Source organism: Meles meles, chromosome 2, assembly GCF_922984935.1.
Source record: "Meles meles chromosome 2, mMelMel3.1 paternal haplotype, whole genome shotgun sequence".
NCBI classification, from domain to species: Eukaryota; Metazoa; Chordata; class Mammalia; order Carnivora; family Mustelidae; genus Meles; species Meles meles.
The window spans coordinates 163,186,715-163,208,404 of record NC_060067.1 but is presented as its reverse complement, the minus strand read 5'-3'; the positions used below and the strand labels follow the sequence as shown (position 1 = coordinate 163,208,404).

At 44.6% G+C, this 21,690-nt stretch overlaps 1 protein-coding gene and 1 pseudogene across 2 annotated transcripts in view; one reads left to right on the top strand and one right to left on the bottom strand.

Annotated features, from left to right (window-relative positions):
• The window catches only part of DOCK5 (dedicator of cytokinesis 5), a 217,889-nt gene that overhangs the window by 140,335 nt on the left and 55,864 nt on the right, over positions 1-21,690 (top strand). For both annotated transcript variants that reach the window (XM_045997731.1, XM_045997732.1), the window contains exons 19-27: positions 1,305-1,402; positions 1,643-1,732; positions 3,426-3,526; positions 5,547-5,681; positions 10,800-10,911; positions 11,629-11,699; positions 12,289-12,395; positions 14,283-14,419; positions 19,101-19,196. In XM_045997731.1, the coding sequence (XP_045853687.1) occupies positions 1,305-1,402; positions 1,643-1,732; positions 3,426-3,526; positions 5,547-5,681; positions 10,800-10,911; positions 11,629-11,699; positions 12,289-12,395; positions 14,283-14,419; positions 19,101-19,196 (947 nt within the window). The remainder of the gene's footprint in view (positions 1-1,304; positions 1,403-1,642; positions 1,733-3,425; positions 3,527-5,546; positions 5,682-10,799; positions 10,912-11,628; positions 11,700-12,288; positions 12,396-14,282; positions 14,420-19,100; positions 19,197-21,690) is intronic.
• Positions 13,968-14,096, bottom strand: LOC123937703 (annotated as a pseudogene).

Genomic DNA, 21,690 nt, shown 5'->3' with positions numbered 1-21,690 from the left:
AATGCTCTGTAAATTGGAATAGTAGCTTAATGTACCACACAAAATGACAAAATCGTAACAGCCCAGATGCCGGTTACATTTCACTGTGACACTTTCAACATTGATTAAAACCATAAGTGGCTTAAAGATCCATAATTCTCCACTTTAAAGCCAAATACTTCTCGAGATTTCTGTCACAGTCTTACCCCAAGGACCGTGAGTCTGTTCCTCCATTGAAATAGCAGTCTGTCGGATTTGCTTGTCTGTTTCTTTGAAGAACTCTCAGAAGGCAGTGTGATAGAGTGGCAAGGACATGTTTTTTTGGGAATCAGATAAATCTATAATTAAATCCCATTCATAGTATTCCTGGCTGTTATGTGACCTAAGGCAAGTTATTTAATTTTATAAAAGCCTCAGTTTCATCAACTGAAAAATGGAAAAAAATGCTGTCTCTACACTGTGGATGCAGTTTAAATGGATTAGTGTGGGACAGTTGGGTCGCTCAGTTGGTTAAGCATCCAGCTCTTGGTTTCGGCTCAGGGTCCAGATGGAGCCCCATGTCAGACTCTGTGTTCAGTGTGGAGTCTGCTTGAGATTCTGTCTTCCTTTCCCTCTGCTCATGCTCTCTCTCTCTCCCTCCCTCCCTCCCTCTCTCTCTCTCTCTCTCTAAAATAAGTGAAAAGATCTTTTAAGAAATAAATGTATCAGTGTATGTATATAAGTTCCCTTTTCCCTTTTTATCCACTGAGATACACATCGTGGCAAGGGATGAATTAAGCAGGGCAGCAAATTGAAGACATGAAGTTTCCTTAAGAGTGTTTTTAGGATGTCTGTATGGCTCAGTCAGTTAAGCATCTGATTCTTGATTTTGGCTCAGGTCATGATCTCAGGTTGGGGGATCCAGTTCCGAGTCAAGCTCTGCACTCAGTGTGGAGTCTGCTTCTCCCTCTGCCCCTCCCTACTCCAGCTCATTCTCACTTGCTGTCTCTCAAATAAATAAATAAAATCTTTTTTTAAAAAAATGTTTCCAACTTTTCATCTATATGGCTATGATGTAATCATTTCAGAAATATGACTTCCATTCAGGAATTCAATTTTATGTTCTCATGTATTAGTGGTTAATTTCTTTCTCTGAAGACTGAAAGACTGCAAGGTTCTTTCTGATCTAGATAGGAGACATAAATTAAAAAAAAAACACACAAGGAATTATCCATTATTAAGAACAGTTATCTTTTCTAGAGAGTTCTGTAGTTATATCCTGAAATAGTGTGCATTACTTCTTCTAATCAATGTCTGATTTTATGGTTTGTGGTCATTCTTCCTAGTTGACCTGTTGGGCTTGTTAAATTGGCGTTCCAACTCCCAGAACATTAAACACAACTTAAAGAAGTTAATGGAGGTGGATGGAGGCGAGATTGTTAAGGTATGTTTATGTATTCGTGGTTAGAAACGCCGTCACAGTATCATTAGTTCTATATTACAAATTAAATCAGTGGTCAGAAATATAAAATTTGTTATCTACATTGGAAAGCAGAAGTGCCAGTTTTTAAGAAATGCTATTTTTAAAGTCATTCTATTGCAACCTAATTTCTCTGAATTTTCACAGTATGGAACTAAACTGAAAGCATGAAATAACCTCTCTCTCTCTCTTTTTAATGTTCAGTTTTTGCAAGATACACTAGATGCACTTTTTAACATAATGATGGAGATGTCAGATAATGAAACCTATGACTTCCTCGTGTTTGATGCACTGGTAAGCAGTTAAACACATTAACTAATTTATTCTCACAACTGTGTGGTGTTCAGTATTTCGCTGTTGTAAATGACTGCAGTGATTATCCTTTCTGCACAAATACTTGGATACATCTCTCTGTTTTTGGAAGTTAAACAACTGACTTACGGGGTGTCTGGGTGGCTCAGTGGGATAAGCCTCTGACTTTGGCTCAGGTCATGATCTCAGGGTCCTGGGATCGAGCCCCACACTGGGCTCTCTGCTCAGCAGGGAGCCTGCTTCCCTCCCCTTCTCTGCCTGCCTCTCTGCCTACTTGTGATCTGTCTGTCAAATAAATAAAGAAAAATTCTTAAAAAAAAAAAATGAAACAACTGACTTATGTTTAAAGACTTTATTGTTCTGTTACATGATATGCTTTCTTTTTCATTAGGGTAAATGAGGTATTATATTACATTAGAAATCAGGAATCACTTTAACTTTAAAATTGCCTAGTTATAAACCAGAAGATACCATTAATGAGGGTGATTGTGGCTCTGTTGTGTGCGCTTGTATGTTCATGCAAGGGACAATGAATTCACACATTGGAAACGAGTATCAGTCTCATTCTGTACAACATATAGCCCATTCCAAAAACTGAGATCCAGACGGGGAGAGATGATGTTAGAGTCTTGGAAGGCGGGTTGCCTGGGTGGCTCAGTTGGTTTCTGCCTTCAGCTCGAGTCATCCCAGGGTCCTGCAATCTAGCCCCACGTCAGGCTCCTTGCTCAGCGGGGAACCTCTCCCCCTCCCTCTGCCGCTCCCTCTGCTTGTGCTCTCGCACTCTATGTCAGATAAACAAATAAAATCTTAAAAAACAAAAATAATCTTGGAAGGCTACAAATCGTGGTGGAGTGAGTGGAGGAAGCCGATATATCCAAACCAAGCGTGTTTTCTCGTTGTTGGGGTTAAAATTCTGTGCAGAATTTACCTGGATGTTGGCTGTTTCACCAGTTTAGAGAAATTAATACATTCAAGAAGTGGTCAAGGCATTAAGGATACAAGATAAAGAGAGGAAATGCTCCCACTGAGATTCACCTAGCCAGATTCATGGAAAAGAATGGTTCCAGGTTCTGTGGGATGGGGTCTGCAGATTCTCCTGGGATAGAGCAGCTGGCAGTGGATATATGCAGGCACCCCAGGGGTCCTTCTTCTGCATTCTTTGTCATCAGTAGGTGCCACATGGTGGTTTTTTATTATGTGCCTGATAGGGATACCATTCCCAGAAGAAGAGGAAATTGAGAGGCAAAAGTCTAATAAAGTTGAGTTACTGGGGGCACTCCTGCTGCGCTCAGGAGAGTGTGGTCACAAAATAATTCATCAGCTGCATCCTTGGATTCGAGTTCTCTTTTGTCTTCTGCCTCTCCCCGTCTTCCTCCCGGACTCATCTTGCTTGTGCACTGGCCTCTCTTAGAGACAGTGAGCTCCCTGAGGCCAGGGGCCGGCTCTTAGATTCTCCGTAGCATTTAGCCCAGTGCCTGACACATCATAGTTTCTCTGTTGAATGAAAAGAAACTCCACGACTTTACTTACTTCAGCTCTGGAATAGTAAAGTGGGAATGCTGCAGAAGTGGTCGAGAAAGAAAAGCAGGCACCAAGATACCAACATCCGGCCTATTAGCAGAATCGATGCCTGGGGTCCTACAATGCTGCTATCTATGTTTTTCACCTTTGGCAGGTGTTTATTATCTCACTGATAGGAGACATCAAGTTCCAGCATTTTAATCCTGTCCTTGAAACCTACATCTACAAGCACTTCAGCGCCACTCTGGCTTACGTGTAAGTCTGTTTCAAGGGGACTGCCTGCTGCTGGGTTGTTGGGTTTGTATTCTCAGGGTTGGGTTGTCAAGAAATGCAAGGGACATAAGCTGAGTAAGGGTGCCCCTAAGTGCAGAAGCTTGTTGTAAGCTTCTGGGGGGAGAAAGAGCACCAGCTAAGTGTTCCACCCCTGGGAAGGGCATTCAAGTCAGTCCTGCCTTCTGGGATGCTCCGGAAGAGATAAAGCTCTGTCTTTTAGAATCCAGAACACAGAGAGTTGAGGAGTTAAAGGCATCGAGAGCACAGTCAAGAACAGAAGATCATACTCGAGATCTTAGGAGAGTTGGGTGTCAGGGATTCTCAGGAAACCCCAAGGGGATCAAACAGTGGGTTAAGCAAGACTAAGTTTAGTAGAAATGGGGGTCATGTCCTCAGCGGTACATCACAAGTGCTTTGTAGCATTTATTACTTAGAGGATATGAGATGATACCATTTTTCTTTCTTTTATATAAAGGAGAATGGTCTCTGCCTTTTCCATGATCAGGTCATGGAAACCTCCTTTCTGTCCTTGGTTTATGAGCCTCTGACTCAGGAAAGCAGCTAGCATGCGTCCCACCTCACCATGGCATTGTGTGTAGCCTGTCATCCCCACCCCTTGTGTCCCAGCCACTGTGCAGAGCAAAGTGATGAAGAGTGGCAGGAATGTAGCAGAGATCTTTCTTTCTTTATTTTATCATTATTATTATTATTACTTTAATAAACATATAATGTATTATTAGTCCCAGGGGTACAGATCTGTGAATCGCCAGGTTTACACACTTCACAGCACTCACCATAGCACATACCCTCCCCAATGTCCATAACCCTACCACCCTCTCCCTACCCCCCTCCCCCCGGCAACCCTCGTGAGATTTGTAAGATTAAGAGTCAGCAGAGATCTTTCTGACAACGGCTTATGCCGGGTCAATGCCAGCCGCTGTGGCTGATCTATCATGTTGGCTGCTGACCTGACTTTTCAGGTCAGATCGTAGAGTCCCGTGTCTTCTTTCTGAACTAAACAAGGAAGTTCATGGTTTGATTTGCGTGAGAGGTCCAACAATGTTACAAGTCTAAGTGACAGAAAAGAGGTGTAACATAGCATAATCACCCACAAACACAGGGGACGTGATGCCCGTTGGGTTGGGAGAAGCAACAGATACACTCGTGAGAGGTTTCTTTGCATGCAGTAGCCTCACTTCCCAAGCAGGCAGTAGCTGCACGTGGATCTTCATTGTGGATCCAAGTGGATCACTTCCATGGATCTTCATTCCACAGAGTCGAGTGCAGCACTCCAGGAAGTAGCAATCTGCGTTTCTTTACAAGACTGTATCAGTTCGACGTGTGTGCTGTGGATTTTTTCTTAACACTAGGAAAACTCAGAGAGTCACCGAAACAAAGATCAAGCTATGAGTGTCCCCAGAAGTGTAAGTCAGCAGACAGTTAAGAAAATGGCTAGACTCTGGAAAGACACCGCAATCTGACATCCCAGCCCAGTGTTATGTGTTGGGATGCCCAGAAACCATGGCTGTCATCAGATCAAGCCAGAGTCAGGTGGAGCTTCTCTTCTCATCCTCACCGTTCTGTGACTCCCAAAGAGTTCAGGCAGATTGAAGGGAATTAGACCTCTTTCAAGGTGACTGTTAGGCAGACAGTCCCTTCCTTCCAGGAACTTCTGAGAATGTGCGTATAACATACTGGAGATTAAAATGTTTTCATGGTTTGAATCCCTTCAACTTTCATTTTTGATTCTTTTTAAAAATCCTGCTAAGGAAAGAAACCACCCATTATTTCTAAGCTTTAGGGATGCTCCAAACTTAGACTGCGGTGAGGAAACCAAACCGCAAAGGAGTCCGTTTCCCTACTCAGGGCATATTCTAGAATAGATCATTATAGTTGTGATTTCTGCTTCCTCAGTATGCCAAGTTCCCTTCTCATATAACATACCTCAAACCTCAGAGTACCATTTTGCCCCACTGACATTTTTCTTTCTCACCCTTTTAAGGAAACTCTCCAAGGTACTGAACTTTTATGTGGCGAATGCAGATGACTCCAGCAAGACAGAATTGCTTTTTGCTGCTTTGAAAGCCCTAAAGTACTTGTTTCGATTCATCATCCAATCCAGAGTACTCTACTTGAGGTAACGGTAGCTGCAGTAAGACGTTTATGCTGTCTGTTCTCTCTTTACGGATTTTCCCTTAATCCGCGTGCTTTGTGTTCAGCACTATGATCACAGTTGGATCATGGAACTGCCAAATTTCAGAACTCCAAGGCTGAACATGGTGGTAGATTCTAAAACCCCTGGAGAAGTCTGGTCCAGAGTCCTTTCGAGGCAGCAGAATTTCTAGGGCAGTAATGACAGGAGGACTTGGGGACATAGGTGGCTACTGTGTTGATGAAAGCCTTGTTTGGTGATGGCAGCTCTAGGAATCAAGGTTCCTATGGCAAGACTGCATTTAGTGCAGCAAGGGACTTCATGATGATGTCAGGTGTGCAATTCTAGAATCGTGAGCTCTTGGTGGTGGATAGACAATGGTGGCCATTGTCATCGGGGAGATGTTTCCTCAAGTGTGTGTTTCTTTGCTGACGTCATGCTCAGCTACTTGCTGAAACTAAGCCAAATATGATAATTCCCAGCTTGAATTTCTAAAATAACAGCTCCATCAAAAATAGAGATGGGGCACTTGGGTGGCACAGTGAGTTAAGTGTCTGACTCTTGGTTTTGGCTCAGGGTGATCTCAGGGTCATGAGATCAGCCCTCACTGGACTCTATGCTGAATGTGGAGCCTGCTTGAGATTCTCTGTCTCCTTCTCCTTCTGCTACCCATACCCCACCTCGCTTGCTCTCTCTCTCGCTCTCTCTCTAAAATCTTTAAAAAGAAGTAGCAGAGACAGAGAATGAGGACGTAACTGCCCTGGGAATGCTCCCACCCAGTGTCATCTCTATCTTTCAATAAGAGTTGGATTTCCAGACTGAAAATATGTTGCTAAGGCAGGTTTGGAGACAGGACAGAGAGCATGCTAACATGTCCTAGGGGTAAAACCATAGGTAAGAGGATTTCAAGTCTAGACCTGAGCATTTGTATTGGTTTTAACTTGTTATGTTTCAACAATCATAAACAAAATTAAAGGCAAACAATTAACATTAAAAAAGCTTACAATGTACAATATAGATCAAGATCTTTAATTAGCTTTTTTTTTTAAGATTTTATTTATTTATTTGAGAGATTAAGAATGAGAGAGAGGGAGAGAGCATGAGAAGGGGGAGGGGCAGAGGGAGAAGCAGACTCCCTGTCGAGCAGGGAGCCTGATGCGGGACTTGATCCCGGTACTCCAGGATCATGACCTGAGCTGAAGGCAGACGCTTAACCAACTGAGCCACCCAGGCGTCCCTTTAATTAGCTTTATTAATGAAAGGTTCTTCCCAATCAACAAAAGAATAATAAACATCCTTAAATAATAGAAAACAAAAACAGATAATGTATAAGAGAAAAATTCAAATGGTAAATTAAACTTCTTAAGAAATATTCAGGGGTGCCTGGATGCCTCGATGGTTGAGTGTCAGACTCTTGATTTCAGCTCAGGTTGTAATCTTGGGGTCCTGGGATCAAGCCTTGCATGGGGCTCTGTGCTCAGTGGGGAGCCTGCTTGGGATTCTATTTCTCCCTCTCTGTCTGCGCCTGCTTCCCACTCTCTTTAAAATAAATAAATGAGTGAATGAATGAATGAAAATCTTAAAATTCATACTATCAAAGTACCATACACGTGCAGTATCTTTTTTCTGTACATTTGATAAAGATTAAGAATCTTTATCCTTTGATGAAGTTGCTGCATTTTAATGCTGATAGGAATATAAATTTCTTCAGGGCAGAAATTTGGCACCTTGAATAAAAAGCAAAACCAAAACAAAATAAAATCCACCAAAAGCAAAAGAAAATACCACCTTTGTCTGGTAATACCCCATCTAAAAATTTATCTACTGGAAAATAATCCAGCAGGTGTGAACCAAGTTGAATGGGAAAAGGATATGTTAATGAGGAAAGACAACTGTGATAGGTTCTTAAATAATAAAACTAAAGCATGAGACATAAGTGCCATCTGATCCCATTTTGAAAATACTGGTTTGGGAACTAAAATTTTAGTTAGGAGTAAAACTGTAGATAAGAGGGCTTTAAGCGGGTTTTTATTCTTTCAGCATTTTTGAAGTTTCCACAGTGATTTTTTTTTAAATATTTTATTTATTTTTTGACAGACAGAGATCACAAGTAGGCAGAGAGGCAGGCAGAGAGAGAGGAGGAAGCAGGCCTCCCGCTGAGCAGAGAGCCCGATGTGGGGCTCGATCCCAGGACCCTGGGATCATGACCTGAGCCAAAGGCAGAGGCTTAATCCACTGAGCCACCCAGGTGCCCCTCCACAGTGATTTTTTACATTTTTATGGTTTTTAAAAATGTTTAATGACTTAAAAGTTCAGCTGGGTGAATGACCCTTCCTCCTTGCCTAGTGAAGCAAGAGCAAAGTGTTTGCCATGAAGACTTTATTTTTTTTATTTTTAATTTTTTAAAAGATTTTATTTATTTGAGAGAGAGAGAGTGAAAGAGCACAAGCCGGGGGAGCAGGAGAGGGAGAAGGAGAGGCAGGCTCTCTGCTGAGCAGGGAGCCCGATGCGGGACCTGATCCCAGGACTGTGACCCAAGCTGAAGGCAGACACTTAACCATCTGAGCCATCCAGGCGCCCCAGTCCAGGCTTTATACGCAATCTCTTAGTCTCGCTGTCTCTTCAGGCAGGCTTCTGTAATAGCTAGCTCCTCATTCTGCACTATGTTGAATTTCCACAAATTCATTTAGGGCCTGGAGTGTCCCACTGAGGGAACATCCCCTTACCTAGACGTTTGCATAGTGAACCCTGATGTCTAGGAATAAAGATCCTTGTAGAACCATAGAAAGGAAATCTTCATTTATGAAATTGAAAAATATATTCCGTTAATGACTCACTAGCGTGTCAGCCTTCACCATGTTGCAGTGTATCTGAACCATTGTTTTCAGTATCGTATAGGAGGAGAACAACAGAAAAGCCAAGATTAGGGTGGTTAAGTAGCCCCTGAAATTAAGGGAGTTGCTGTTTCAAACTCGGTCCTTGAGCTGGTTATCCCTACCCCTCTAATTGTTTCCGGTTAAACAAGACCCTGATCTGAGAAAGCCAGCCTAGAAATCTACATTCTCTGATTGCTTAGATCAGGTGAACATCAGTTTACTGGCCCTGTCCAGGAGCTGCAAATGAAATGTCACCCTACACAGGTCCCCTACCCTCACCCCTTTGCCCTCCTCAGAGCTTAAATTCCTCTTCTGAGCTCATTTCCTGGCTGGAATTTACCCCCATTTGGGAGACACCTAGGGAGAATTCAAGTTATAAGCTGCCCGTGGTAGGTCATTGAGGACTCGGCTTCAGTTTTGTATTAGCCCCACCATACCCCCCCTTCCCGGCCCCCAGCCCTTTCCCTTAAAGATTTATTCATTCATTCATTCATTCATTTTAGAGCGAGAGCATGCATAAGTGGGGGGAGGGACAGAGGGAGAGCAAGAGGGAAAGCAGCAGATACCTTAGGAGTGCAGCTCAACCCCAGGATCCTGAGAGCATGACCTGAACCAAAATCAAAAGTTGGATACTTCACTGACTATGCCACCTAGGTGCCCCTGGTGCCCTCTTTTTAAATGCCTAGCTCAGAGGGTACCCGGTATTGTTCTGGGTGCTGGGGACCTAGTAGCAGAGGAAACAAGGCTCCAGCTCTGATGGTGCTTCTGGGTTGTGTTGAAGCCAGGAAGGCAAGTAGCAAAAGAAGAAAGGGAAGATAATTTCAGATCAGTAAGGGCTGGCCGGGGAGGCCTTGGGGATGGGGGAGAGAAGGGGATAATGACCAGGGAGGGAGGAGGCGTCTCCAGGAGTTGGCATCTGCATTGAGACCAGACAGGAGGAGACCACCTGTGTAGGTGTCAGGGAGGAGGAGTGCAGGTGTGTGGGAGGCTCTGTAGAGCCTGTGTGAGGAATCAGGAGAAGCCAGTGCTATGAGAGCATGGGGAATGACAGTGAGGGAGTGGGGAGCAGCAGGAGAGTGACAGGAGAGGTAGGACCTGGCAGGCGATCGTACATAGTTTGGATTTTACCCAAGTAAAAATCCTGATGCCGGAAGATCCCTACTCTTGACCAGTTGGTGGTACCATTGCAACCCAGTGTAAATGCACTTGGACCACAATTTGGGCTTTCTGTGTTTCTGAGAAATGTGCCCAAGACCTCTGATTTCTACTTACGAGAAAGAACCAACTTTCGGGGCACCTGGGTGGCTCAGTGGGTTAAGCCTCTGCCTTCGGCTCAGGTCATGATCTCAGGGTCCTGGGATCGAGCCCCGCATCGGGCTCTCTGCTCAAGCGGGGAGCCTGCTTCCTCCTCTCTCTCTTTCTGCCTGCCTCTCTGCCTACTTGTGATCTCTGTCTGTCAAATAAATAAATAAAAATTAAAAAAAAAAAAGAACCAACTTTCATCGGCTGGACAGATCCCGAAGACAAACAGAATACCTTAATCAAAACCAGCAGGAATCAGCGAAGGGGAGGTGTTCTCGTGTGCTGCGGGGCCCTGCTGTAGAGCAGGTCAGCACCCAGCAGGCCACTGCAGTGGAGAGAATGGCATTCCGGAACTTGCAGACCGTGTTGGGTTCAGAACATGGCGGGTCCAGTAAGAAGAGAAGAGGAGAATGGGGGAGGAGGGCAGGAGTGACAATGGAGGATAGGCTGCAGCAAGAGTGTGAGTTGGGAACGTGCGCTGGGGGAGTCCCCTGCGTGTCAGGTGTTCTGCTAATGAGCTGAGGAGAGTGGGCATGCGCACAGGGCTCACATCTGATCCTTCAAGGCAGAGCAGCTTCCTGCTGCTCCCCCTTGGCCGGAAATGCCCGCACATCGCTAGGAGGGATGGCCTCATTCAGCTTCCAGGGAGTTCTTCCCAACTGACTGACCATAGCGGACTGAGTGAAGAGCTCTGTGGTGGGACTATAGCACAGGTTCCTACGTGCTCTTGTCCAGGTGGTAATATCTTCTCAGCCTACTACTGGGCATCTGTCTCCTTGGCGCACCCTCTGACCTTCCCTTCACACAGTCTCAAGTGATGACCAAGGAGGCACGGGCCTCCAGCATTGCTCAGGTGATGGATCTTTTCAGAAATTTCTTTTTAAAGGCGGAAAACCTGACCACTTTTTCTCTTTCTCCTATTAAGATTTTACGGCCAAAGTGAAGACGGAGATGAATTTAATAATTCAATCCGCCAGCTATTTCTTGCTTTCAATATGCTCATGGACAGGCCCTTGGAGGAAGCCGTCAAGATAAAGGTCAGCAGGGTATCAGCGCGGGTGTCCCTTTTCTTGCTGTCGCTCAGCATGTTCTGTGACAGCATAGAACTGGACATGGTGGGAGAGAAGCAAAGTGAATCATATTCGTGGAAGGCCTGTGAGTTTTAATCTGACTTACTGAAAGCAAAGGGAGAAACCCGTGTTTTAACTTTTATGTCCTTTTGTATTCCCAAATGGCAATTTGCCCCAGACAAACTATCCTTTTAGACATCCTATGATGTCTGTTAATTCAGCCAGTCGATCCCAATGTCACAGGCAACAGGTTTCTATCCTAAGTTCCCACATTCTTCCCAGAAGCCCAAAGTCGCCCTCATGTTCATCATTACCAATTTTTTCATGGAAAATATGCCATCTCTGAGGATTCAGATCTGTACTTCATTATTTGTTCTTTGTTCTTGATGGGCACCTTGTGAAGGAGATGTCAAGATCTTAACGACCTCCTTACATAGAAAGATGAATTCCGAACAAACAGTACTTGTTGGTAATGAAGAAAAAGAAAAGGCCATGCCATCTGACCTTTCAGGAAGACATTTTAAGCAATCACCTTTAGCAACACTGAGCTCTCCTCTCTAGTGCGAGAGCATCTGTGTCCAATTCCCTACGTGGATGCAAGCCTTTTCTTCCTGGGATTGAGTAACACATTCTGTGTTTGTCCTGCTTGGCAACTGAATTTGCCTTTCGATGTTTTTCTGACAGGGGGCAGCTCTGAAGTACCTTCCTAGCATCATTAACGATGTCAAACTCGTGTTTGATCCCGTGGAGCTCAGGTAAAGAGCAAAGCGTGTTCGCGGACTTTTACAAAGAAGCGGCCCCTGCTTGGGGCCTAGGCTGCTGCACATTCTGTTAATCTTCCCACCCGTATTAACTGAACCCCTTCTGGGGCTCCGTTTCTGCGGAAAATATAAAAGGAGACACAAAGCCTGTGCCTGAGCGAGGTTTGCCCTTTTCTCTGGAGAATCGATGCGCAGACGGGAAATTAACTCCAGAAGGACGTACGTAACGATCTGCTTCCAGCCCTTTACCCAAGACCCGGGGCCGAGCAAACAGGTGGTGAGCGACAGCGGGTGGAGTTAGCCGGGAAAGGATCCTGCAGGAGAGGAGCATTCAGGCGGGTCCGCACAGCCAGGATGGACGTGACCGTGCTCTGCGAGTTCAAACAGAGGCAGCTCTGAGGCTGAGAGCTACAGCACGCGTGGAGCACAGTCTTTACCTCCGAGGGGCAGACGCTCAGGCCGCCTGGGGGAGATTTCCAGGGAAAACTCTCCCGGCCTGGATCTCGGAGTCAAGGGGAGCTGCGTAATGGTCCCTTCTGTGGGACAGAAAGAAAATAACTAACCTCTGGGATCTCTCTTGCAGCGTGCTCTTCTGCAAGTTCATTCAGAGCATCCCTGACAACCAGTTAGTTCGCCAGAAACTGAACTGCATGACCAAGATAGTGGAGAGCAATCTTTTCCGGCAGTCGGGTACGTCCTCACCAAAAACTACTGCTTGCCGAAATTCCAGTCTTGCGGCTTCTCCAGCCAGCACTTGCTTGCTTTTTTTTTAAATGTCAGTAATGACCTTGCCAGTAGCTGGTTGGGACTTAGGGATCCCCCAAGAAACTGGTTTTAAGAAGCAGACAGTCAGTTTAATATTTCCAAGAGGATCTGAGACATTTTTTTTTTAATGAGGACAATCCAGTCTTTCAGTAATTAGAGAACTTTGTCCTCCAAATGGCACACCCCAGCAGGCAAACAGGAAAGATGGTTCTTTTCAACAAATGTGTCTTCTTCGACCTGTATTTGTTGCATAACCTGAAAAGTCAGGGAGCAGCTGTGCAGGGCTGTGTTGTCCTCCCCTCCTCCCTGCCCCCCGGCTCAGGAGAGCAGATTGTGTGTATCTTTTCTTAATTTCCATGCTTGGTCATGTCACGTGAGGCACTGAAAATGGGCCACAGTGGTGATATTTACACCACAGAAATTGGCAAACACTCTAAGTCACAGGTTTTGGAGGGGCCTCAGGGCTTTGTGGGGAAGCTGGAGGGCATGGAGGAGAGAAAACTCTAACATGGATGAAATGCTCTTCGTTTTGTGACTAGGGGCAAGCAGAGAGCCCCACTGTGCTCTTGTCCACAAGCTGATATGGGGAAGAGGTCTGATATCTGGTCTTTCCCCCATAAACCCGAGACTTGCCAGAGAGGGGCTGCTCTCGGAAGCTTTTTGGGGGCTACCAGAGGGTGAGGGGCTTCCAGAGGGTGACCCCATGTTGCGTGTATTACCTGGAAGGTCTGTACACCAGCAAGACTCCTCAGAAATAGGGAAAGGTGAGCGGGTTGTTGGTGCCAGGCCTCCTGGCCTTGCCCCAGGCTGGTTATGTAACTTTGGACACACCAGGAACCTTCTGTAAGTCTCTGCCTCCATTTCCTCGGAAGGGAGGATTTGAACTGGATCACATCAGTAGCCTCTTTTGGCTCTGAAATTTTCTGACCCTGTGAATTTTTGCTTAGAAATTCCAGCTGTTACAAGGACAGTGTTGGAGGTGTGTACAAAGCTAGTGAATGCTCTTAAGTAGAAAACCTAATATTACTAGACATCTTCATACACTATGATATATCTGCCTCTAAGCATGCAGAAAGGATACGGGAGATGATAAAAATGGGTTGTTTGAACACAAAAGCTAGCAGGCACTGTGTGTTCCAATTAGAGGAGGTATTCTTACTGTTAACAGTCATTTCCGTTAGCGTCCAGAACATCTGGCCTCATCATAATAATGTCTTCTAATAGCGAGGATCCCAGAAGGAAGACATCATAGAAAGATAAGCCCTTATCTCGTGAAGCTCATATGCCTGCCAAAACATCAGAATGTCCTTGAAACACATCACAATGTCCTAGGAAGGCTCACTCGGTATTCATACAAATTTTAGAGTCCATTCTCTCCATTCAGTGGAAGCTTTTAAACATTTTTTTACAAGTGTGACTTGCTTAATTTGTTCCTTTTGTAGGACTTTACCTCTGGCTGTCAAGTTGGCTTTTTTTTTTTTTTTTTTAAGCTAAAGACATTGTTGAATACTTGAAACCTTTTTGTTTATGTGCCTGTGATGGGTGTAATTTTCTGAGCTTTTTAATTAGCAATAATCGCGCCTCGGATAAACCTCATTGGCTACGATACTGCCACTGCGCAAAGCTCTGAGCTTTTTAAAATGAAGTTACAAGTTCCATGTCTAGGCTGCTGTGCTCCCACTGGGTGGAGCTCAGAGGTCAGCTGTGGTATCAGACAGAGGGAGAGTTGCAGGCAGAAGCGGGGCACCTGGGGGCTGGTGGGGCAGGGGGTGGGTGCTGCAGCTGGTGAGCTGGGTGCACTTTCTCCCCCAGAGTGCAGAGATGTGCTGCTGCCGCTGCTGGTGGACCAGCTCAGCGGCCAGTTAGATGACAACTCCAGCAAGCCCGACCATGAGGCCAGCTCGCAGCTTCTGAGCAACATCCTGGAAGTGCTGGACAGGAAGGATGTGGTGAGTTGAATCGTCACCGATGCAGACCACAGTGTACATGGGTCCCTCTGCCTCGGGCAAGAATGACTTCAGGGCCTTCCTTGTCTCAGGGCTTGGCCCCAGCGGTTTAGAACCTGGGTCCTGGGGCTGGTTTTGAGGTGATCAGAGAGACTTCTGCTTGCCAGAGGCTGGTCTGCAAATCTAGGTCTAGGAGAGCTCCGCGTGCTGCTGGCACCTGTCGCGGGCTGCTTTTCCCGGCTTGTCCACGGTGGAGATCCCTGAGGGGGCTGTGAAGAATCAGAGGCCTGTTTAGATTTTTTTTGCAGAAACCTTGATCCTCTTTTACCACTGGTACTGAGAGGACTGTTGTAGCTATGCCTGAGCTTCTGAGATGCTCTCATTTTTATACTCTCTCTGACACCAATCCTTCCTTTTGGAGCCTCGTGGAAATGATGTGTTTTCTCATCTCACATCTTCTCTCTTACCTCTCATCCTCTCCAAAACCCTGGGGCTTCATCTGCCTGGATTTACCTTGTTCTAGAGATAACACAGCCCATAGCCTAGGCAGGGCCACTCTCAGGAGGCTGGAAAAGGTGGCAGAATGTGTTCAGTTGTGCACAAACCATACCTACCGCCCCCCGCAATGGCTGCCTGGCACCAGTGTTCCCACAGAGCAAGGAGAACACTCTTGGCTTTGCCTGAGCCCTTCTCTTACCAATATGTTTAGACTCCATTCTGCTAAAGGAGTTGAAGAACACTCTGTCCCTTTTCCCATAGCTAAATTCTTAGCTTATGTTTCAAGGCCCACGCCAGTGTGGCCACAGCCTGCCTCCTCTTTACCCAGGTACGTCTGCATTTCTGCCAATTCACACCTCAGCCGCAGAGGCACCGGAGAACGCCATTGCCTTTTCCATCTACGCCCCCCCTTTCTCTGAGTCCCTGCAGCCCCTGCAGAATGTGTATTATTTACTGGGTATTTATTAATTATAGGTCATGTTCCCCTTTTTTTTTTCTTAAGTGTGTTTCTGGAAACCAAATAAAATGTAATAAGTTTCCCCAAGGAAATTTATGACTGGGGATTAGATTCCTAACCAAGGATTTTACGACAGATAAATAAATGTAACCAATCATCTCGTGATGATAAGAATATTTTTAAAAAGTAACTCTTATGACTCCGTAATCAAGGTACTGAAATGAAACTCCAAGCTCTAGTTGGCAACAGTGTACCAGCGTCTTCGGTTTAGTCAAGGCTCCAAGGTGTGTATATGATCCAGGGTTAATCTAAAACATGGGAATTGGGCCGTTTTCTGGTGCAGTATTAGCATGTGTAGCTCTTTATCCTTAGGCAAATCTGTAGACGCCTCAGTTCCCCTTACGTAACATGGAGGGTTTGTTCTGGATGGCCTCTTAGGTCTCTTCCACTCTGACACTACCTTGTTTTGTTTTTTAAAGACTTTATTTATTTATCTGAGGGAGAAAGCATGAGTTCGGTGTAGGGACAGAGGGCAAGGGAAAAGCAGTCACTTACCCGACCGAGTCACTTAGGTGTTCCATGTTTTGATTTTATTTATCTTTTTAAAAGATTTAATTATTTATTTGACAGAGATTACAAGTAGTCAGAGAGGCAGGCAGAGAGAGAAGGGGAAGCAGACTCCCCGCCGAGTAGAGAGCCTGATGCGGGGCTTGGGATCATGACCTGAGCCGAAGGCAGAGGCTTTAACCCACTGAGCCACCCAGGCGTCCCCATGTTTTGTTTTTAATATAATATATTTTAATATAAATTTTTAATATAAATTTGTTATATTCAATTTATATTTATATTTATATAATATATATTGCTACATATGATATTAAAGTAATATATATTTGTAGTATAACAAATAATATATAAGTTATAAATATATATCTATATAAATTTCATGTAAATTACATTATATTCATAAAGATATAATTGTATGTTATTAAATATATATTTACATATAAGTAAAATATATAAATTTATATAATTTATATACAATTTGTATAAATTGTATATAAAGTATATGATTATACATTTATATAAATTTATATATTTAAATCTGTTTAATATAAATTTAGCATAACATTTATATTTAATGTAAATATATTTATATATTATATAATATACATAGATTTACTTTATATTTATATGAAAAAAATCTATGTTATAAATATAAAATTAAATTAATTAAATTTAAGGGTGTATATTTCATATAAAAATTTTAATATAATATCTTTGCCCGCCTTCATACACAGAGAAGGACTCTTTGGAAATGACTTGAATGTATTTACATTTTATGCTGAAAGATTTAGTTGGCTTGAGGAAACTTTTTTTTGGTATTCCTAATAAGGTTCCCTGTAATGAGCAGAAGCATTCAAGATTATTGATCATGGAGCTTTTGTAAAAGTAGTAAATTTGATAAATTTTTGGTGATGGTAAAGATACGGCTTTATCCCCCACCATAAGCATTCTTAAATGTATAAGCAACCCTGTACGTCTTCCCCTATCCCCCCATTTCCTCAGTTAATTCCAGGCACTGATTACTGACATGGATTCCTACGCCTTTTTTCAATAGTCCAGGATTCCTCTTTTCCCAAAGCTGTGTCCTCACACTATGCACATTCTTCAAAGTCCGGCTGCCATAAGTCCCTGCCTGAGGCCGCTCCTGGTCCAGTCCTGCCCGGAGTCCCCCACTCTGCCACTTCCCTTTGTGCTCTCCTTACATCCCGCTTAAGGTCCTTCTCGTTCGGTATCCTGAGTTGTTGTTCAGTTCACAGACACGTCTTGAACAGCGCCCATGTTCTGGGCGCTGAGATAGGTCTGAGTGCAGCACTGAACACGAGAGGGAAGCACCTGCCGTCACGGAGCTGCTCTTCTAGGAGGATCCTGTGTTCTGCTCATTGACCTTCAAGGCCCAGCTCTCCGGCTGAGGTGAATCTTTGAAGGGCTCCAAGAGCACCTGATTCCTTTTCCTCCCTCCACCCCAGCTGGCAGGACTCACTCACCTACCCGGGTCTGGGGTGTGGTCTCGTTACGGAATGAGGGTGAAATGCCTCAACAGAGAGGCAAGGTCTATGGATCACTTTCCCTCAAAGAAATGGAAAGCAAGTGAATGTATAATTAAAACGAAGAAGGAAAGAAGGGAGGCATGACAGGGAAGCTAACAATACTTTATATTATAATGAAATCATATATGGCAGTGATTTAGTTATTTGAACCATTAACCAGGAGTTTCAAAATATCTATCACGAAGCCAGAATGGATAAAAGCTTCGAAAGACAAGGTTGACTATTGCTAGCTCGGGGCCGAATGAGTGTAACATTAAATCACAAGAAGGAGAGAAGGAGAAATAAAGAATATGTATTTGTGGGGCGCCTGGGTGGCTCAGTCAGTGAAGCCTCTGCCTTCAGCTCAGGTCATGTTCCCGGGGTCCTGGGTTCGAGCCCCACGTTGGGCTCCTTGCTTGGTGGGGAGCCTGCTTCTGCCTCTCCATCTCCCTCTGTGCTCTGTCTCTCTCTCTCTTTCTTTCAAATATATAAATAAAATCTTAAAAGAAAACAAGAATACGTATTTGCGAGGCACTGTTTATTGTGTACACCAGCCCAGCTAATTCCTGTAAGGGAACCTTTTTTTTTTTTTTCCAGCTATGGAAATGGGAGGCTCAACAAAGTTAAATAATTGCCCAGAGTGACACATGACAGAGTCAAAATATTAAGTCCTGTGTTAGTCTTCTGGGGCTGCCAAAACGAAACACCCTAGGCTGCAAAGCTTAGACAACAGGTATTTATTTCATAACCATCGTTCTGGCAGATGCAAGTCCAAAGTCAGGGTGCCTGTGTGGTTGGGTTCCTGGGGAGGGCTCCCTCCTGGCCTGAAGATGATTGCTGGCTCTCTGTCCTCACATGGCTTTTCCTCAGTCTGTGTGTGGACAGGGAAAAAGCCAGCTCTCTGGTGTCTCTCCTTATAAGGATGCTAACCCTTTAAGACCAGGGCCCCACCTTCATGACCTAACTGGCTCCCCGAAATCCATCTCTAAATGCCATCACACAAGAAGTTAAAGGACCAGCATATGACTTTTGTGGGTTTTCAAAAATTAATCTCTGTGCCCCGTGCAGGCCTTAGACTCAGAACCCCGAGATCAAGAGTCACATCAGCTGACTGAGCCCATTGGGTGCCCCCAGCCTATGACTTTGAACACAAACATTCAATCAGTAGCAATCTCCTTGACTTGAATTTCTTGGTTTTTTTCCTCCTACACAGAAGATGGCAAGAACGTTGAATTTTTGCCTTTTCCTTCCCGTGCACATGCCTATTTCTCCTGGGCCACCCATGTGCTCAGTGTCAGGACTGACTTCTCATGCCAGGCGGGTCCTCCCAGAACTACGTTGAATTGGTGGCCACAGCGAACTTGCAGTGAACATGGATGGTCTGGGTTACTAGGGAGGCGTTCTCCCCGACATCCCCACGCTCCGTTTTTATATGCTATTCCTAATCATTTTAATCGATTCCTAAGTAACAGCATGTATTCATCTGTGAACTTTTTTTCCCCTTTTGGACAAGAGATTGCTTTTCAGGGAAGAGCCTGAATGAGGCTTAAGGAGAAAATTCACCTCTCCAGGGTTTTTTGAGGAAAAGTGAAGCTGAGTCAGAAGAAGTGGGTCAGTTCCCATGTTTCCCCCATAGGGCCCCACGGCGATGCACATCCAGCTGATAATGGAGCGGCTGCTGAGAAGGATCAACCGGACCGTGATTGGGATGAGCCGACAGTCTCCCCATATTGTGAGTATCGCGTCAGGGGACCCCGCGGCCACCGCGGCTTCTCAGTTTCCCACCTGCCCATTGGGAGTCCTCTAGACCATTCCCACAGGCCCCCCTCATCCCAGTTCACCGTCGGTGTCTGTGCATCACAGCTGCCAGGGGCCATGAGCGGGTTCTAGAACTTTCCAGCCCTCCCGGATGAGTGACCTTGGCTCTAACCACCTGCAGATCTTGATTCTAACACTGATTTTTCTCTTGAGGGGAAATGCTCCCAAAGGGTCGTGGGAGAGGTTAAGGGGGGAGAGTTATTAGGGACCCTGTACACACAAAATATGCAGATCCATTCCTGAGGAACCTTGCTCCTACTAAAGATTAGACAAGCCTGTTGTAATATGTTCCAGCAGAGACTGAGACGTGTGGGCCCCCCAGGTAGGCTAAGTTGGTACCCATTCGACCACATGCTCTTTTAATATTTATTGACTATTTCATTTAAGAACAACATGAGCCTTTGTGAGCAGAAGATGATGGGTTGTGGTGGCTGCATTTAGTCCTTCCTCTGTTATCTCAAGCAATTGCATTCTAATTCTCACTATGTGGTATGCATGCTCAGTCTGGATCTGCCCCAGTTAGAATGATAATGGGAAAAATATTAGAGTTCCTAGCTGTAGTGATGGTAGTAGTAGTAGTCAGTAGCTGGTTTGGGTTTGTTTTTTGTTCGTTTTTGTTTTTCTTTTTTTTTAATCTGCCAGAAATTATTTTAAGCACTTATATTTCTTCCTTTTTTAAAAAATAGATTTTATTTATTTGAGAGAGAGAGTGCCTGCATGTGCTAGAGAGAGAGAGAGAGAGAGACCGCGCATGGGAGCACAAGTAGGGGAGAGGGAGAAGCAGGATGGCTGCTGGGCAAGGATCCCAGGACCCTGGGATCATGACCTGTGCCGAAGGCAGACACTTAACCAGCTGAGCCACCTAGGTGGCCCCAAGGCTTTACATATCGTGGAAGCCTCACACAGATCCCAGGAGGCAGTTCTTTCTTTGGCTGCATTTTTCAACTCAGAAACTTACAGAGAGAGGTTAGGAAACCTGTGTGAGGTTGCAAGACCACCAGGGGGTGAATTGAGGTTGGGGTCCCCAGCAGCCAGCTTGCTGCCAGGGCCGTGCATGGCAGCCACCCCCACCCCATGCAGCTTACCAGGTAATATTTTCCAACTATGCACTCTAGTTGCCAAGAGAGGAATTCTGATGAGTTCCATCTCCCCCCATGTTGGATTTCCACTTCTGTGCTTGTAGATGGGTGCCCTGTGGTACTGTCCAGCCCTTTTGGCTCAAAAAACCCCCAAATGTTTGAAGGAACTTATGATGAGCATGTTTTTCAGTTTGCCCTGTCCTCTTCCTCTTTGCCTCCTGCATGTCAAATTAGATGAAAAAGTATGTTTGCAACCAGAGGTAACTGTTGGAAAATCATGTTGCATCATTACTTATGATAGTAAAAGCTATGATTTGATCTGAGAGGACAGAAGGAAAAGAACACCCCAAATGGCCACAGTCAATGAAAGCCATTTGTTTATTCAACAAATAGTTGTTAAGAAACTACTGTAAGCCAGGCACTATTCCAGACACTGGAGGTAGATTAGTGAACAAAACAGAAATCACTACCTTAGCAAAGTTCATATACTAGCAATAACAATAACAAAGAAGATACAAGAAAAGGGCAGTCAGGGTGGGAGAACTACAAATTTAAATGAGGTGATTAAGAATGATTTTCATGAGAAGGGAAAATTTGGACAAAGACTTGGAGAAGGAAGAGGGATTAGTATGGAGGTATGGGGAGGGGCCTTTCTGGCAGACAATGGCCAGGGCAGAAATCTCAAGATGTGCCTTGTTAAGATTCACATCTGGTGATGGAGCTGATCCAAACAGGAATGTAGGGAATCACCCCCTGGGTTAAGACTCAAGGTGATCCAAAACACGAAAGGATTCAAATCACTGAAGGATTCAGATCACTAGATGTACCCTTCGTTGTTACTGCCAACCCATTGCTGCCCTGTGTTTAAAGAACTCAAGGGCAGGTTGAGAACTGTGTTTAGGAAATGATAGATTGGTTTTCAGATAGTACTTAACATATCTTAATTTAAATATACCTGTTCAGCTTCTTCTGGTAGTGAAATTGTTGTTCGTTATCTTATAAGCTCCAGCCAACTCAAGAATGTTGGCTGTTTCTGAAGAGCTGGGTGGGGAATTGAATGTGAAAGAAGCTGGATCCCTGTTGTGCTTCTGTTAAAATAAGATGATGGGAGCTTTACTGCCTGAGATACCGGGAGTGGTGGAAAGGCAGAGAGACACTAAGAACTCCTAAGATGAACCTAAGAAGGGAAAAATCGAGGGAAAGACAGACGAGACAAAGATACAGTCACAGTGAGAAATATGCACATAAGTGAATGAGTATAGATATATGTCTTAATATAGCTTATTCTCATACATAAGAATAGTTAAGAATTAGAGGATCTGTTAGAGG